Here is a 20044-nt window from a genome sequence, read left to right as displayed (position 1 = left end):
ACACTATATGTATAAACTATACATAATGTTTCTGACTGCCCGGGGCAAAATCCTAATACTCGGCAATCCTCCCTGCATGCTCTGTCACGAAAAATAGAGTTCTAAAACTCTCGGAAATAAGTAGGCTTCCGCGAGCATTAAAGATGCTTTCGCGATATCCTAGAACTCTCTCCGTGCTCTGTCAAACCGAGTTTGCCCGATGATTTTAGAGTACTGAGCGAGCACGTAGCGAGATTTCAAAAACAAATATCCAATGTTTCACAAGTGCTCGCTACCCAGTGGTCACAAAATTTGGCAACATTTTTACGATATCGTTACGACATCTTTACGACAACCTTACGACATCCTTTGTCCATGCCGTTAAGGTGTCTTTACGATATCTAAATAAGTCGTATGATCTGACGATGTCTTTACGATATCGCAAAGACACCGTAACGACATGGACATGTCTGATCCGGACTGATCAGGACTGATCCTGCTATCTTAATGTTATCTAGCAGAACCGCACATAGAAAAAAATAACTTGGGCCAGATTTTTTTGCACTGTAATTTAGGGCTCATTTAGGGCTCATTGATTGCCCTATTCCCAAATTTGATGCACCGCATTTAAAATAAATACTGTGGTCCTGCTAGCTTAACGTTAAGCTAACAGGACCACGCATTGAAAAAGACGAATTAGGTCATATTTCTTTGCACTGTAATTTAGGGCTCATTTAATGCCCTATTGCCAAATTTGATGCCCCGCATTTTTTTTTAGAAGCCTGTGGTCCTGCTGATTTAACTTTGATCTGTTAGGACCACATTTTTTTTAATGTGGAACATCAAATTTCACAATAAGGCATTGAATGAGCCCTACATTACTGTGCAAAGAAATATTGCCTACTATCGGCGAGAAAAATATAGGCATCTGCCTTTGAAGCTTAACAACTCAGTAAAAAAAAATGCTAGCGCAACGAAAAAACTGTCATATGAAAGCTGAAAGTGTTCTACGTAAATGAGCTTAAAGACGTTTATGTAAAAAAATTTTTATGCTTATCAGACTGAAAAATGTAAAAAAAAGTAAGGATTTTCGCGTACATTTAAGAACAGTCAAGTCAGTACAAAAATGTGCAACTATATTATCTGCAGTTCTAATAAAGATATTAAAGCGATTCAAACTGCAAACTGTGATGGATAGGCTCTGTATTTATTTTCAATCGCTCGTAAGGGTGTGTTAGTCTTATTTTTTGTGAAAATCACGATATTTTTCGACATTTTTTTTGTTGGAAAACAAGTGACAGAAAGCAGGGGGGGGGGGGCAGGTGCCATCCAAGCTTTCATAACCAGGGGCCGAAGAATGGCACCAGCGGTCGGCAGTAAAACAAAAAAGCCCCCCCCCCCTGCTTTCTGTCAGTTGTTTTCCAACAGAAAAAATTTCTAAAAATATCGCGATTTTCACAAAAAATAAGACGAGCACATTCTTCCGGGTGATTGAAATAAATACAGAACCTATCCATTACAGTTTGCAGTTTGAATCGCTGTAATATCTGTATTAGAACTGAAGATAATATAGTTGCACATTTTTGTACTTTTAAGCAACAATTTTTATTTTTTTTTGTAAATTTCTCAACTGCAACTGGTTCACAACAGTTTTCTTCATACTCATGAATTTTTTCAAATTTTTCCCATCGCCCCTTGTATAAGAAATAATGCTCAAAACTTGACTGTTCTTAAATGTGCCCCAAAATCCTTACTTTTTTTACATTTTTCAGTCTGCTAAGCACAACATTTTTTTTGCATAAACGTCTTCAAGCTCATTAACGTAGAACACTTTCATCTTTTAAATGACTGTCTTTTTGTTTGCTAGCATTTTTTTGACTAAGCTGTTAAGCTTCAAAGGTAGATGCCTATAGTTTTCTCGCCGATAGTAACTCATTTTATTCTATGTGTGTTTCTGCTAGCTTGAGGTTAAGCTAGCATGTCCAACGGTTTTTGTTTTTAAATGGAGAGCATTAAATTTGGCAATAGAGCATTAAATGAGCCCGAAATTAATTATAGTGCAGTGAAATATAGTGTAGGTTTTCCTTTTCATTGTGTTATATTTATTATTTAAAAAAAAGTACTGCATTGAATTACGGAACCCGATATTGTATCATTTTTTTTATAAAATCTGATCAATTTGAGTTTTTTTAAAAACAAAAATACATACTTTTAAACACGTGAATTTTTTTGTCACCTGACCATAAGGGCTCTGCAATAGATATGGACGTGAGTTTATCGTGAGTAAATTCTTGCAGAAGTTAAGAAAAAATTGTACATGGATCCCTAATAATTATTCTTTGCAGTTGAATCTGTTGTTCATTTCATAATGGGCTGACGATAGGACTCAGTGGGCACAAGCGTTTTAGAACACCTTCAGAACGGCTTAAAAATGTCCTAAGTCAGTCCATATAACGTTCTATAAACATACAATGTTCCAGAGATGTTTTCAAAACGTATTTTGAACATAAAACGTTTTTAGAACATTATTTGGTCTGAGTTAGGACAGCTTTTAAAACGTTCAAATGACGTCTTTTGACTTGTACGTCCAAGAAACGTTTTTAGGACGTTCCAATTATGTTTAAAAATGTTGTGCCCACTGGGGAGTTAAGCATTATTTACTACAATCTTCAATATTCTCCCCCCCCCCCATATTATAAAAAGAATGGCACGTCAAGTTTGATTCTCACTTTTTTATCAATCGTTTAAACAAAGCTTGTTTTAAAAAAGTTTACACAAATTTCTACTACATATTTGGAGAGTCTTAAATGAAATTGAAATTATATTCGGTAACATAAGATAACATAATTGCTTAAACAAGATTTTTTAAGCAAATATTTAAAAAATTGTTTGCTTATTTTGAGAGTCCTAAATGAACATGTTTAAACAAATTTGCCAAAACAAAGTATTTTCTTTACTTTTCTCTTGCATAATTTTAGGCTCATTTAAGGCTACTGAAAAATCATCGACCGAAGGTCGCGTGATATTTCCTTTACCCTTTTTTTGGTTATACATGGTGTTGTGCCACCTTAACGTTATAAAAAATACATGAAGAAAACAATTAAACCCATTTTTACTCCTCGCATAATTTAGGGCTCATTGAGGACTAATTTGGGCCCCTGGTCCTAAATTTTGGGCTCTCGTAAATTTTGTAAAAAACAGTGTTTGCAATAGCTTAACAATAAGTTGGTTAAAGATTGCTGTAAAACGTTATAAAAATGATTTTACAAAAAATTCACCTTATAGAATAGTTTAAGGCTCATTAAGGGTTCTAGGAATATATTAATTAAAAAATCTTAAAAAAATGTTTCAACAATTTTTGTTTAAACAAATTTGCCTAAACAAAATATTTTCTTTTCTTTTCTCTTGGATAATTTCAGGCTCATTTAAGGCTACTGAAAAATCATCGACCGAAGGTGGCGTGATATTTTCTTTGCCCTTTTTTTTGGTTATACTTGGTGTTATGCCACCTTAACTTTATAAAAAATACATGAAGAAAACAATTAAACCCATTTTTACTCCTCGCATAATTTAGGGCTCATTGAGGACTAATTTGGGCCCCTGGTCCTAAATTTTGGGCTCTCGTATTTTTTGTAAAAAATAGTGTTTGCAATAGCTTAACTATAAGTTGGTTTAAGATTGCTGTAAAACGTTATAAGAATGATTTTACAAAAAATTCACCCCATATAATAGTTTAAGGCTCATTAAGGGCTCTAGGAATATATTAATTAAAATTTTTTTAAAAAATGTTTTAACAATTTTTGCTTAAACAAATTTGCCAAAACTTGTATTTAAGGCTACTGAAAAATCATCGACCGAAGGTCGCGTGATATTTCCTTTGCCCTTTTTTTTGGTTATACATGGTGTTATGACACCTTAACTTTATAAAAAATACATGAAGAAAACAATTGAACCCATTTTTACTTCTCGCATAATTTAGGGCTCTTTGAGGACTAATTTGGGCCCGTGGTCCTAAATTTTGGGCTCTCATATTTTTTGTAAAAAATAGTTTTTGCAATAGCTTAACGATAAGTTGGTTTAAGATTGCTGTAAAACGTTATAAAAATAATTTTACAAAAAATTCACCTTATAGAATAGTTGAAGGCTCATTAAGGGCTCTAGGAATAAATTAATTAAAAAATTTTTAAAAAAGGTTTAAGCCTGAAATTATGCAAGAGAAAAGAAAAGAAAATATTTTGTTTTGGCAAATTTGTTTAAACAAAAATTGTTTTAAGCATTAAAAAAAATTTTAATTAATGTATTCCTAGAGCCCTTAATGAGCCCTAAACTATTCAATAAAGTGAATTTTTTGTAAAATCATTTTTATAACGTTTTACAGCAATCTTTAACCAACTTATTGTTAAGCTATTGCAAACACTATTTTTTACAAAAAATACGAGAGCCCAAAATTTGCCATATTTATGGATTCCCAAGTGAGCCTTAACATAGGGTAAAGGAAGAAAACTGTTTACTTCATTTTTACCAGAATTGATAAAACAATTTTTTTTAATTTTTCATTATCATATTCCCAGAGCCCTAAATGAGCCTTAAATTATTGTATAAGGTGAAAATTCCGTGAAATTATTTTTAGCACGTTTTACAGCAATGTTCGGCCAGCTTAACGTTAAGCTAGCGCAAACACTATTTTTTTTAAAAATAAAAGTGCCCAAAATTTAGGACCACGGGCCCAAATTAGCCCTAAATGAGTCCTAAATTATGAAATAGGTTACATCTCTATACCTGCATAGTGTTGTGCCAGCTTAACATACTCCTGATTGTGGAACATTAAATTTGGCAATGGAGCATTCAGTGAGCCCTGAATGAGCCCCAACTTATAGAACAAAGTAATTTTCAGAAATTTTTTTTCTGTGTTGTCCTGATAGTTTAACGTTAAGCTAGTAGAACCATGGGTTTTGTTTTAATGCGAAGGATCAAATTTGGCATTAGGGCATTAAATGAGCCCTAAATTATTGTGCAAAGGAATAATGCACAAGTCATTTTTTCTCTGTGCGGTTCTGCTAGCTTAGCGTTCAGCTAGTAGAACCATGGGTTTTTTTTTAATGCGGGGCATCGAATTTGGCAATAGGGCATTAAATGAGCCCTAAATTATTGTGCAAATGAATAAAGCATAAGTCGTTTTTTCTCTGTGTGGCCCTGCTGGCTTAACGTTAAGCTAGCATGACCACCGATTTTTTGAAAAATCGCGGAGCATTAAATTTGGCAATAGGGCATAAAGCGAGGCCTAAATGAGCCATATCAACGATTTCAACACGCTTGGGAAGTCTTGGACATGAGTTTTAAACATAATAACGTACAATAATTAGTTCACTGAAATAAGCTTTCTCCCTTACTAACGTACTCCACAAATGATTATAATAATGTCATTATAGTACTTACACTTTCTATATACTTTTCGTATTTTTATGCAATTTTCCTTTACGTTTTTAATTTAGTAAGGCGATAAACTCTCAAAAAAATAAAAACACAACAGAACATAACCTACTTATGCATCGAGATGTCAAAATATAACATAGGGGATTTGGGTATAACACGTGACAGCGCAACCGCCAATGTGCATGTGCGCGATAAAACCCCTGGGGTTCCATTCGTGGAAAACATTAACGAATTCTTGGACGTTCGTTATTCTACCTCTCCTTATCAAGCACATAGGTTGATACCACTCCTGATTGTTCTTTCGTAGTTCTTTCAGAATAAAAAATATTATTTCTATATCTGAAAAAATTAAATTGTTATTGAACTGCACAGTCTGGCCCTCTTATGGCTCCTCTTGTAATATGAAGCTACCACGCATTAGGTCCCTTTTTCGCGGACGGTCACATATATGGAATGAAATTGAAGTATCCGCATCATTAAAATTTTTTTTTATAAATGGAATCATTATCAATGATTACGTAATTACAGCGGAAAGATTCAGAACGACCTTTAAACAAATAATAAGAATACATACTGGTTGAAAAGCTCATCCAGATTGATGTAGAATGAATTGAAATCATTTCGAATGAGTGAAGATTTTAAATTTAATCATTTGGAGTACTTCTAAATAGAAGCTGCGATTGGAATGAAAAAAATTGCATTCTGCCTATACGGATTTGGAGCATATTGATATGGAATCATGTGGATGCAAATATCGGATTAATTAAAATTTATTTGGATTCACGCCGTATCCTTTATTCAAACATATTTAAATACTTTTAATGTCATTCCACAATTGCCAACAACCATGGTAAAAATAGAATATTTAAACGGAATATTTAGAATCAAATTAAAGAATTTAAATGGGAATTCACTCGGAATAATTCCTATACATGTGAATATCAGATATAAACAAAGCCAAATTGATTAGATTTCGTGGATTAATTGGAATTCAGGTGGTTTGATTTCGAAACTTGTGCTAAAGTTTGTATATACAAATCCCTCATTAGAGAAATGCAAAAATGACAGGCAAGGTCCTACGTCTGGTTTCGTCTTAACGTGAAATGTATCGAATATAGTTTTGTGTATTTCTAAAGATTCAAGTTTACATGATAAAAGGTTTTGAACAACCTGTTAATTAGAAAGATTATTATTTTAAAGAAGTGCTCTCAAATGATGTTCAGCACAGTGATAAAAAGGTCCGAAATTGCTTATATCTGAAGGTTGGTTGCCTTTATGAATAATGAGTTTTTCAAAATAGTGCAGCAGTTTTGCTTAAATCAGAAAGCTACCTTCCAAAAAGCTTCCAATTCAGCTGAATTAAGATGAGTTAAAATATTATAGAACTTCGATCGTTTTAAATTTACCTAAACAATCCCGTTTTTTCCGATTTTCATTTTCTGTGGGATTTTGAACTGCATTGCTATAAACGCGCCTTTGATTAAACGAAACTATTTTGGATTAAAATATTGATCATTAATGCTTCACAGAGAAAATTAAATTAACTAGAACTTTGAAGACTGCTTTGTGAAATGAAACACCATTAACTTGACTTCAATTTCTATCATTCCTAAAAGGCATTGTTTGGATATTCAAAACACTTTAAATAATACGATACTTAAGCTTATTTTAATTACGTTTAATTGGAAGCTATTTATTGGGTACTTGAGTTTCATTTTACTGAAAATGAAAAAAATATTTGTTGAGATTCTTTACACGGCTTGCCATGGTAGGAATCTTTTGCCCGCTCGACGGTTTCATATTTATGATAATAAAATATTCGGACGGGCCAGCTGTAATTTGCTAAGATCTGACCGGAGGGTCTAGGTCTAGACGCAATCAAGAAGGGCAAAAAACAAAGTTGAGTAGAATTGCCAGTTTAATTTTCGGCTACCGGATTTGTAACGACTTCGTATATCATCGTCCATCTCTGTCTTTTCCCCATCTCTTGGCGTCGCCATAGCCTCTAATTTGTATTAATGAATCTCCGAAAGTCTAGGTCCTCACAGTAGATACGATGCATAATCATTGTAAGGGTAATTGTTTTATTGAAAGAACGGTGTGCGAAGTTTCAAAATCTTGCAGTTCTTCTAATCTATTATACTGTATTTTTATCATTTCTCACTGACGATGAATAAATAATTAAAAGTTCACACAATGAATAATTTCTGAACAGATATAATATTTTAATTATTCGTACACAAATTTAGTAGAATGCTAATATATACAATATAGAATTACGTATAAGGACAATAACGAGATAAATTGATGAATCATGTATAAGAGAAACTAATTTTCGAGAAAAAACGAATCTACAGTTGAAGATTGCCATAATTACATACTGTTATATACCAAACTCTCGCTTTCAGTCAAGTGTCGGGGGATGCCTTCAAATGGCCTTGGACTGATTTGGGGGGGGGGGGGCAGAAACGTAAACAGTGAGGGCCGCCTGACTCGTTTCCAATCGGAATATATATAACCACTCTCGCCCCACGCCCCTGAGAAACTGCGGGAGCCAGAAGTTCTAGGAAGGCTGAGAACGGGGTGACTGACAGCGAGAGTTGGGTGTATTTTGTTTCAAACATTAAATATATAACTACTTCCGGTTCATTCCGGGGCTTATCACAGAAAAACTTGGAACTCGATAATGTTGCGGCTCAAGTAAACATTGAGTTTAGAACTGAGAAACCAATAATTTTTTTCAGTTTCCATTTTCAGTTCCTTAATATCCCGATAGATGGAAACGTAAAAATGATATTCATTCAATAAAATTTTTCAACAAAACCTTGAAGAAAGAAGGAGGTAAATGACATAACCTCAAGTTCTAAAGTTCTTAAACCCCTGTGCAAATTTTGTCGTGGGCCTTACCAGGCCCAAGACTGACAAAAATAGGCTCTGGCCTGTTGATCAAGCTAGAATCAATCTCTAAATCTGGAGAGGGCCTGTCTTGATGGCCAGGCTAGATCGCCGAGCCTGGCCTAGGCTTGTCCCTAGTTTATTATCGACTCCGCGTCAGTTTATTTTAAGAAAGGTATATGACAATGATTTTTCTAAATCAATGACTTTTATCTGACTTACCCTGAAAAACATGATTGCATCATGTAGATGACGAAATTTTGAGCCAGAAAGAACGTCACGTTGGAAACGTCACTCTGCAAACATTTTCATAATATCGAAAAGCAGTTTAAAAACTAATAATAAAAATGTATTTTAATTAAAAACGCACAAAACATGATACTGATTGACACTTGCATGTCGCTTCGAAAATGGTTTCAGCGGTCGGGTCAGTCCGGATGTGTTCGGTCCGTTGAAAAGTGCAAAAATAACAACGAATTTCCCTCACCGTGTAAAATTTTTGAAATGTCAGTTAACAGGTTTGGACCGCGGACCCTTCATTTGAAAATCAATTGTTTACGGTAAATAATAACTAACTGTAAAGCTATCAAAAATAATTCTTGGATCCAAATAGATTTATGAAGTGAATAGTTAAAATAATTATTTGATTATACTCCTTAAAAATAAATGGTTATTTTAAATTTAAAGGAAAGAATACCATTTTTAACATAAATAAGAATTAAATAATTCTTAGGGTTTATTTAACCGAATACTGTAATTTTAGGATCCAAAAATTTGGTCTGTAATTCTTATTTTGTTTAACAAAGACTGTATAGTAGGATATATATCTTCTGCAATTCAACAATATTTTTTAAGAATCTGGTAGCTATAGCAATGGAGTTTCTCTTCCAACAATACTCCCTTTAAGGGATTAGGATATATCTCTCAAATTATACAGCTGACTAATTATAAGAAACTAGAAATGGAATATCAAAAGAAATTAAGACTTAAAAATTCCTTCGCAATCCTGCAATTCCGCATTCGTCGCCCAACCGTTGTATTTGCACTCTAAGTTGATAATTTAGGAAAATAAGTGAAAAATAATAAGGAATGTTGTTACGAAGAAAATGTCGGTAACGTAGGAATCGGATAAGTATTACATGTTCTTAAGAGGTGACTGTTGAAAATAGAGTAAGTTGTTTTTCATGGAATCTAATGAGTTGTGTAACGGACTTAACTTCACTCAGTATACGCTTTAGTTTATACGACGAAAACCAGATCTTCGAGGCATATAAGATAATTACGATTCCGCGTTCCTGTTTCTCGTGTTCCTTTAGGCGCAAAAGTCTTACTGGCATTCCCATGCATCCGATTAGGTTATATGGCATATCCATGGAATGCACGTAAACTGACGAATATGGATTGGTAAACTTTCTGAGTAGAGTTCTCTGTATTCGTTCCGTAAAGAAACATTATTTTGTCATTTTTATACTCAACTCAACATTCTTGAATGCTTTCTTAAAAATGTATTAATTTAGGTAACATCATATTGAGAAATATTGTGTTATTAGGTTTAACAAGTTTTGTAGAAATACTAGAAATTAACATTCTTAATTAAAAATAAAATTAACAAAGATATTTCAATATTAATGTAATCCGCGAAAAATTCTTTTAAAAAATTAACAAAATGTTTTATGACTTCCTGAGTTTCATTGTGGACACCTAGATCGTAAAAATGCTCCTCAAACATATATTAACATATCGCGAAAATATAAGTAGTTTGTACACTCCGATTTTTTATGACTGATTAAGTTCTCTTAATTTTAATTACACCAGAACTAAAACATGTTATCTTTAAAGGGTTGGTGGCTCTAGAAATTCTGTATAAAATGAGCCTAGGTGAAGCCAATTAGTCTAAAATAGTGTCATTTTCAATTTTCATGTAAATGTTTAATAACTTCCGAAATAATCAACATTTTTCAATGTCCTTGGCCCACTTTGAAGCTATTTTTCACCGTATCACAATAGCTTATGAGTATTGTTTGTAAAATTTTTCTTATGGAATTGCAAGAACTTGAATTTGTAACAAAAAAGTTAAAAAAATTGCAATATTTTTTTGGGTGAAAACAATTTTTTTTGTAGAATATATGAAACATTTAATCATGAAACTTCGATGCAATTTCTTAAAAATATATATTTATTTAATTTTTATTCCGATTTGCCTGCAGATAAAGTTTTTTCAAAATTTTCCAACTTTTGTGTTACAACTTTAAGCTCTTGCAATTTGACAAAAACATTTTTATGATTTATACTCATAACCTGTTCTGATACGGTGAAAAAGTGGCTTCAAAATGATCCCGAAAAAATTGAAAAATGCTGATTATTTCGGAAATTATTGAAAATTTAATAAAAGATTGAAATTTATACTATTTTGGCAATATCTACTTGCAAATATAGACAAATTGGCTTCACCCTGGGCTCATTTTATACAGACTTTCGAGAGCAAACAACCCTTTAAAGAGAATTTTTTTTAGCTCTGATAGCATAATTAAAATAAAGAGAACTTATTCAATCATCAAAAAAGAGGTGTGCGAGAACTTTGGCCGTCCCTGTAGATATGCACTTATACCTGAATTATAAAACATATTATCGTGAAAACGAGCTAACTATATTGTCAAATCTTTGAATTATTGATTTCGCTTCTTGGAAATACAACAAATTTTAAGTGATTTTTTGTAATTCATGGAAAAAATTAGTTAAGGGGAAAAAGTATAAATAACCAAAGACCTGACGAATATAAAAATTGGAAATAGTATGGGTAAAAAATATTTTCTTTTAAGGTTAGAGAAATGCCGGCTTTGTGGCGGTTACTTTCGAGACGGTCATTAAAAGTGTCGTCATTTCCTGAAATGAGAAGGTATTATATTCGAGACTCATCTTTAAAAATTCTGTTTAAAAATGTGCCCTAAAGGCAGAGTAAATTAAGGGTTTCGCTTTGTCGTCAATTAAACCGAAATACCTTTTTTCGAATAGATTTCGGTGATTTCAAGGGGTCGCGATAATGGCGGGTTGTATAACATCAAATAAAAATCGAGGGCTGACTGCCTGCCGCATACATGGTTAAAACGTAGGTACATTTCTTAAACTGTTAGAAATATTTGATTTTTTAAATTACATTTAATATAAACAAATTTAAACAAATTAAAAGTAATTTTTTCAGTAATTTACTATTATAAATAATAAAACATGATACTTTTTTCTAGTTACACATAATTGACTTTTTTTACTGGGAAAGTTAAATCTGACCCGTATTTGGTACTTTAATTGTAAATAAAAATTCGATAGACGAATTTTAGGTTATTATAAATGTATATTAATCATACAAGATGATGGTATATTAAATTTAATTTACGGTATATATATATATATATATATATGTCGATCAGGTTTTTGTAACAGTAGAATAGCACAGATAAAAAAGCAATGCAAAATTCTTCGCAGACTACGATTGTTTTAATTTTGTATTTAACTACTCTGGGATATTATTTTATAAAATAGCATAGCTTAAAAAAAAAGTAGTTGTTCCATTTTAAATTCGGCGAAAATTTAAAATACGGAACTCAAATAATGTTCTTGTAAATACTCAGTTTTAAAAGTTTTTTTAGGCCATAAAGTGAACACATCAATTATACTTACATTTAGCCCAAGTACAATTTTAAAAAAATAGCTTTTCATGGTTTAAAAAAAAATGATTGTAGTTTTTCCCAGTTAAATGTATTAAAAAATGAATATACAATTCCTCGAGATTCGTTTTATGCACCAACTTTTATTGATTGTAAACTGTTAAGTTATTATTCTACATCCGTTGTAGTAAATACTAATATTTTTTTATTTATTTCCAGGGCTTGGACAGCAGTGGAAGACCAGCGTTCGTGCTTTATTTTCGTGTTCGTTACTACGTTGACACACCTCTACTTTTAAGGTAAGATTTTGTTTTCACGTTTAAATAATTTTATCATGTTGAATACTATTTAGAAATATATTTACATAAATTTTATCCTTTTAATAGTTGATACAGTTTTCGTACAAATTGTGAAATACAATTTTTTGACGTACCATTCATATTGTAAAATACGAATTCTAGGGCAAAATAGAAATAAAATGGTTTGTGAGTAAAACTTCTTTAAATTAATAGTTTTTAAACCATGAAAATCAATATAAGCGTGAATAAATATAATGAAACACCACTTCGGATAATGTTTATGGTACTTCAGTTCTTAGAAAAATGTTTACTTTACCGCAGCAAGGAAATGAAACATAAAAGTTATATGTGTATTATGTATAGAGGATTCTCCGCATAGCGCATAATTTGTGCATCTACATTGAAATGGTCTATTGTGCCTCAAGGCAGCGAAATAGTCTTTTTACGGTCGAACCTGAGTTTTTGCAAACACGCGAGACCATAAAAAGGCTTCGCTGCCTTGGTACAGACGATATTTGATGTAATAAGAGTATGGTTTCTGAGTTTTCTTATGACATTACGTCTCAGGTTTCAGGGTAGTTTAAATTTTAAAGGGACAAGCCCCGCGCAGAACAGTGCGCTTGTGTTGAAGTATCTAACACGCATGCGCGCGAATTGCTGACGGACAATAAAGTGTACTATACCGACCTAGGCCAGTGAAGTACCCATACTCATGTTACAAAAGAAAAATTCTCGCGAAAATGAATGTCATTCATTATAAAAAAGTGGCCAATAAATCAAAGTTTGTAGTGGGTCAGAAAAAATTACAACAATTTTTGCATTTTTTAAACGGTTTTGCTACAGACGCTCAGCGAAATCTTGAGTCTTAAAAAAAGATTGATTCGGAAGCATATTTCATGGAAATTTTTTTTATAACGTTTACTGGGCATATTGTTCAGACATTTGTCTGTAAATTATTAAACTCAACTCTATCTTCCCCTTAATAAAAAGTTCGATGAATTTGAAGGTTAATACTGGAAAAAAATTGCATGCCATTTTGAGCTTAAATAATTGTAGTGACTTTTCTGTACCACATAAACCGCACTAGTTCGAACTACTTGATTTTCAAAGTATATGCTACTGATACTTTATTGCTTTGCACCACTATTTTTCTTGTTAGTATTACTACCCGATTTGTTGAAGTAACAATATAGTAAGTAGTAGCACTGAAATGAAAATTGGCTGAGAGTAACAAAGACACATCTTAGAAACCAAGCAGTTTGGCCTACTATATCTACTATTTTTATTTTTAGTGTTGTAAACCAATTAGCAGATTTTTTAGTGAACGCTGAATGGAAATCACTAAAGTCAGCTTATAGTTAAGTCAAATTAGACGAAACAAACACCCAAAAAAGAATTTTCTTTGTCACTTAAAATAAATCATTTGACGGATCCACGTAGTAGAAATCCGATCCGAATTGTTTTTGCAACAATGTAAACTCATCGACGTTTAGGCTTCCTCGAAAATCAAACTAATTCATCTATCTTGACCGGAAGTAACAATCCAACCAAACGTCTTAAAAAGTGTTACAAACAAAAGTCGAGGAACAAATTATTTGATCTTTTAAGGCTTTCAATAGGAAGTCCATCAAAATAACCGTTTTTCTGCTTGGTATTATCCCGACTGATGGATCTGATTATTGACTTTGTAAATGGTCCCGAAACACGCAATTTTACATTCTACAACAGAGAAAAAACTTCTTGCAACACTTTTTGGCATAAAGCGTTTTTGGTCATACTTATATGGACAGTACTTTCCGTTGATTACTGTAAAGTCAAGATTCCAAAAGTATATTTGATCTGCCAGGAAAATCGATATGTAAATTTTGATATAAAACAAGCTTGGAAATGAGTATTCCAACTATTGATACTGAAGACTTAATTTTTCAATTTCATTTTTCTCTGTCTACTCTATTTTTCCTGAGGTTTAGAACGACCTACGTAAGTGGTAAGCTTTGAATAGCATGACAAATCGAAAAGGTGATTTGCATAATTAATAATAATACCTTGCCATTTCACCAGGTAAAGACGCTTGCTCAATGTGAATGCTCGCAATCCCATTGCGGGGTCGTGGGAGTAAATCGAGAGAGAAATCGATATTCAGGATATGCAGGGATCGTTCATCGGTTCTATTCATTAGCCTGACTCAGATTGATTGCAATTGTGTGATTCTTAAATCAATTGTTTTAATCTCCTTATATGTCATACAAGCAATTTCTTTAAAGATTTAGAATAAAAAATCATTCTTTCTGGATTTAGAAAGGTTAGGAATTGATAAAACTTTCAAGATTTAACTTAACTCGACTTAATTTTAACTATACTTTTGATCAAAAATAAGATTTTTTTATCGTTCGACTCGTCGGCTTAAGTCGTTGAAAGTTGAAGTAACACACTATAAGAAAGGCGTATTGTACTCTCAAGAGGGCATATGTCAGCGAATTCAGTGTTGTCAGTAAAGGTGTGCCGTGAAAATAGAGCGTATCTTCGTACCTTTGAGAAAAGAATTTTTGGATGACACCCAACTCACGGTTTAGTTACGGTGTCGGGGGTTTCCCTGCATTGACCTTAATAGGGATAATCGAGGCGTAAACAGTCAGGGCCGCGTGAACCGTTTCCAATTGGAATATATAATATTGCGCAATATACTCGACTGAGTACTCATTCACTGCGGCTCTTCCGAGCCGACAGGGGCAACCGCTCTCGCCCTGTCTCCTTGAGAAACTGCGTGGGCCAGCAGTTCTAGGAATAATCAAACTGTGGGTGACTAACACGCGCTTCTAGTGTACTTAAAAATAATTGTACTCAATTTTAAAAATTTGGATAAAAATCGCAGTTTGGAAAAAACGTTTTTCTTCAACATTTTCTTTTAAATTGAAAATTAGTCAATAATTATTTCAATCCGTGCGGCACATTTCAAGATTAATTCTTACTTCTGTTAATCACTTATGTCTTATGATGTGCAAGCAGTTTTTGGTTTTACCGCTAGTTACTATTTTGACGCAAGTTGAACGAAAGTTATCTCATATATCCGTCGGAATGTCGAAACAGTTTTAAGATGTGGCGGAAAGAAGTAAAAAATGAACGTAATTTGAAGGAAGTGTTTTTAGTTATTAGACCATTGACGTCTGAATGCGAGGAACTAACCATTCTATGTCCGAAAATAACCCGAATAAAAAGTTTCATCGAGAATTGCTGAACAATGCGCAATGTGTAATTTGAATTTCAATTTAAAAATCACGTAAGACTGCGAATTAAAAACTTTATATATGTGAATCTTCGTAAATTCCTTGCCATTCAATTTGCTTCGCAAACGCAGAGTAGTGCTTCTCTACAATATACTATGGTAGTCATCTTAACCTATTATAGTTTTTCATAATGTAATAAGAATGGACAAAAAACGAAGGCAGAACGAGGGAACAGTTTTTTGGGAATTCGGATCGCTTGCACATCAATGTTCATTCATTCATTGGAGTATTTCTGCACTATGCGTGCAGCGTTACAAAGACGTCACAGCTCGACCTCGGCGTAAGATTTGCAGTTGGTCATTAAAGTAATTCTGTAGGACCCAGGTTACAACAGCGCTTAAGATTGCTTTGCGCCCTTGGACATGACACAAGTATTACCGATTACTTAGTTCACCTGTTAAAGCATCCTGAACATTTGTTCTTTTTTTTGTGGCAGGGTATCCATAATTTACCAAAAATTTTATTCTATACGAAAAATAAGATTTTGTTACGGCGGAAAATATTTTATTAGTCATTCACAAAATGTTCTTGTAGTAGAAATAATGTAATCTTTGTATAAGAACTTTGGGCAGATGCACTTAACACAAGCTGTAAACGCTTTTTCGCCACTTTTAACCTATAAACGGGGGGCCGTTCGTGTTTAAAGCAATTGTTCAATATAAAAATCTGACAAAATTCATAAGGCACCATTGAATCTTCTACTTAACATATATTCTAAAGATTGTGAGACAAAAATAACACAGCCACACCAAGAAAAAATGCGGATTTGGTAACAAGACACACGTATTCCTATGGATTTTGGGGCGCTGAATTCAAATTCGGTATCAAAAATCACCCATCACATCATGGTTGAGCCATAACCTCAGAAAATTACGAAAAATCATGCACTGAGGCAAATTAATTTCATAATAATGCCAGTGATGCAATTTTTCACTTCAAAAACATGTCGACAACTGTGAAGGATCAACCCTTGCCTGATATCAACTTTTTAACATAACTTTATCCAACAGACCCTGACCTCACCTAACCTGAATTAACAGAAATTTTTTTAACTACACGTAAAGCTCTGGAAGCATATTTTCCCAGGATAGGTTTGACCTCTTTGCAGGTTAAGCCCAAGCTAATTCAAACGGTACCGCAAGCACAACGGGACAGCACAATCAGTTTAATTGTGCTTCGTGAGGTTAGGTTAGGTTAGGTTAGATTTATTTCTATGTTAGGCTCGAGTTGTCCCATTCGATGTAGCACACATTTGCTACTGAGAAAATATGCTTCCAGAGCTTTACGTGTAGTTCAATAAATTTCTGTTAATTCAGGTTAGGTGAGGTCAGGTTCTGTTGGGTAAAGTTATGTTAAATAAGTTGATATCAGGCAAGAGTTGATCCTTCACAGTTGTCGACATGTTTTTGAAGTGAAAATTTGCATCACTGGCATTATTTTAAAATTTATTTGCCTCAGTTCATGATTTTTCGTCATTTTTTGAGGTTATGGCTCAACCATGACGTGATGGGTGAGTTTTGATACCGAATTTGAATTCGGCGCCCCAAAATCCATAGGAATACGTGTGTGTCTTGTTACCAGATCAGCACACTTTTTTTGTGTGGCTGTGTAATTTATTTAAGCAATGTTTGTATATAAACAAATTAATATGTTTTAGATGTAGTCCTTTTTTAATCATAGCTTTTGGTCTAACTTCCCAAATTAATTTAAAAAAGAAAATTGGATGTCAGACATGTGCATTTAAAGAAAAAATTAATAGAATAATTTGATGCAAAAAGGAATATTAAATTTTTACGTGCGTGGACACAAGCATGAATTTAATAAAATAGTGTACCAATTTTTAAAAACACGAAATTGACTTATATTTACTAGTTAAAGAAATTCACTCTACAAGCTCGTAATCTTCGGAGAATCGGTGCACTTCATTTTCATTCGGACATAATTTACAATCTTTACATGTTGAGGTTTAATATTTTGTAGATCCAATAGAACATTTTTGATACGCCAGTAATGATTCTTGTTTAAGTAACTAAATTTCTAAATATTCTTTGAAATCAATTGACATTATGATGAAGATTAGCAGACACAAATGTTGACATGCGCAACAACATTTTTTTCAGGATTAGTAATTTTTGAATACAGCGCTCTCTTACAAGTAGACGATTTCGACAATAGCTTTGTTAATATACGAACTATGGGATGTATTTTATAGACATCTTACACACACACAAGCACATATTCGCTGTGTTCGATAAAAGTATAGCAGATGTATAAAAGCTTCTAGTTCATAATGTTATAAAACGGGTTTTTTTGTTTAAAGTGATGAGACAACACGCCACCATTACTACTTGCAATTGCGAGACAATGTTGTCAGACATGGCGGCGGGGTGGAAAGTTTGCACCCTCACCACCCCCTTCATGCAGCCTCAGTGTCTGCGCCTCTGCTCGCCCTGGCGGGCCTTGCCATTCAGGCCGACCTCGGGGACTACTCCGAGGAACGTCACAGACCACATGCAGGAACTGTGGGCTACTGTAAACCCACTGACTATCTTCCGCCTCACGTGAGTCCATCACAAATTTCGATTTTATTTAGTATTTTATGCTCAAACACAGCCTCGATTTGAACCAGAAACTTCCGTATTTCATGAGCAATTACGTTGTCCCATTATACCACCGAGGCTGCAATAAATATTCTTGATATACGTATGGAAATTTAAAGTTAGAGACTCTTATTATTTCGAATACTAGATTTCAATTGAAATTCAAGATTCTCCAAAAGATTCGTGTTAAAACAAAAATTAGAACAGTTGGAAACATAAATTAAGGTCTTAGGAAAATATTACTCTGGTGCCTCTTCAACCAATTATATTAAACAGCATTGTGAATCTTGAATTTGAATTGCAGTACAGTATTTAAAATAATAAAAAGACATTCAGTTTAAATGTTGATATCTGATGGCGTAATCAGATAACATATGTGCACATGAATTACGGGAGTTCCTGGTTTGAATGATGTTGTGTTCCCACAAAAATGCTTTTCATTCAATAAAAATTAGAATATTCGAACAATAAAAATTAAGATCTTGGTGAAATGTTTTCTACTTAAAGTAGAAAGAAGGATGGCAGAAGGGATGATCATCTACCATAATAAAGTAAAAGGTTATACGTTTTTTCTGTCTGCATTTCTTGCTTGAAAAACTGAAAAGCCAAAATATTCATCATATTAATTCAGTTTTCAAGAATTATAACTCGAAAAGATCTAAATAGAAATAATATAAGCTTACTAAAATTATTAATGCATATATTTATATTTTTTCTTATGATACGAAGTCTATAATAAAAAGAAAATCGGATTCATAAAATCAGTCAACATGTAACGTTTTTATCTCAGCTCGGTACATCAGTTTAACATTTCATGAAATAGGCTGCTTACTTTTGTTCGCGTTTCTCCAAACTTTTACAGATTTTTTTATTGCCTGAAGTTGAAATTCAAAATCCATCAGTTGTACGGGCTGGGAACATTTGAAAGAAAAAGATTTAAGTTTCGCATGATTGGAAGTGAAAATTTGACGGAATGAAAGCTTCAAATTAAATTTGTTCACTTTTTCATTTTTTTCAGTTTAAAAGATAGGAAAATTTAAATTGGTTCTCGTTTGTAGATTTTTTATTATGCTTTAAATTCAGCAGAGTTCTGATTTGATTTATTACTTAATTCTGATTTTTTTTCTTAGATTTTTAGTTGCCACTCTGAAGTATTTATATTTGAGAACTTGAATATCAATAAGAAACCATCATGATTGCTGATGTATGTATAATAATTGTCTTTGCCATATTAATACATTTGTGTATTTCAGATGTGCGTCGAATCAAATGTCCTTGGAGTGCTTTCGGCGCAACATAGGAATAATCGTGGCCTCTCTCGAGAAGAAGCAGAACTCCAATACATCCGGGAGGCGGTGCTCTTGGAGGCGCCGCTTAACGCACACCTCTATCGACTTCGCCGCAGCAAAAGTGAAGCAGGACCTGGACGAATCTTGCTGGCTATCTGCGCACGCGGTGTGCGGGTCTACGCCGAGGAAGAGACGCCTAGAGTCTTCACCTGGAACAACATCGGAAAACTATGTTTTGACGTGAGTTCTAAAAAAATCGCTGCTTTTTCATGATAAAATAATAACATGAGCAATTGAGCATAAAGCGGACTAAAACTATTTTCTTTTTTGAATACGCAAGCAAGGATAAAAGGCCAAAAAACAAACACAAGCAAGGATAGTATTTACATATTTGAAATAATCACTTAACTGCTCTATTTTTCAGTCTTTGTACTTTTTTTTTTAGTATGTAACTGCAACCAGATATTTGGTTTGTAATTTAATCAAGGAGAGACTTTCAACATACGAGGGTAGTTCAATAAGTCCTTAGAATGACCAACAGATGGCGCGCGAATCGCTCCAAATCACCTGTTTTCAGTCAGCACCACTCCCGACTAGATATAT

General features: G+C 33.4%; 1 protein-coding gene across 2 annotated transcripts in view; it reads left to right on the top strand.

The window, feature by feature from the left end:
• The window catches only part of LOC117167277 (protein expanded), a 188830-nt gene that overhangs the window by 153993 nt on the left and 14793 nt on the right, over window positions 1-20044 (top strand). For both annotated transcript variants that reach the window (XM_033352101.1, XM_033352092.1), the window contains exons 6-8: window positions 12189-12268; window positions 17873-18113; window positions 19406-19681. In XM_033352101.1, coding sequence (XP_033207992.1) covers window positions 12189-12268; window positions 17873-18113; window positions 19406-19681 — 597 coding nt within the window. The remainder of the gene's footprint in view (window positions 1-12188; window positions 12269-17872; window positions 18114-19405; window positions 19682-20044) is intronic.

This window comes from Belonocnema kinseyi, chromosome 1, assembly GCF_010883055.1.
Source record: "Belonocnema kinseyi isolate 2016_QV_RU_SX_M_011 chromosome 1, B_treatae_v1, whole genome shotgun sequence".
Taxonomy (NCBI): domain Eukaryota; kingdom Metazoa; phylum Arthropoda; class Insecta; order Hymenoptera; family Cynipidae; genus Belonocnema; species Belonocnema kinseyi.
Note: the sequence above shows the minus strand (reverse complement) of the source record. Positions and strands in the feature narration are given on the sequence as shown.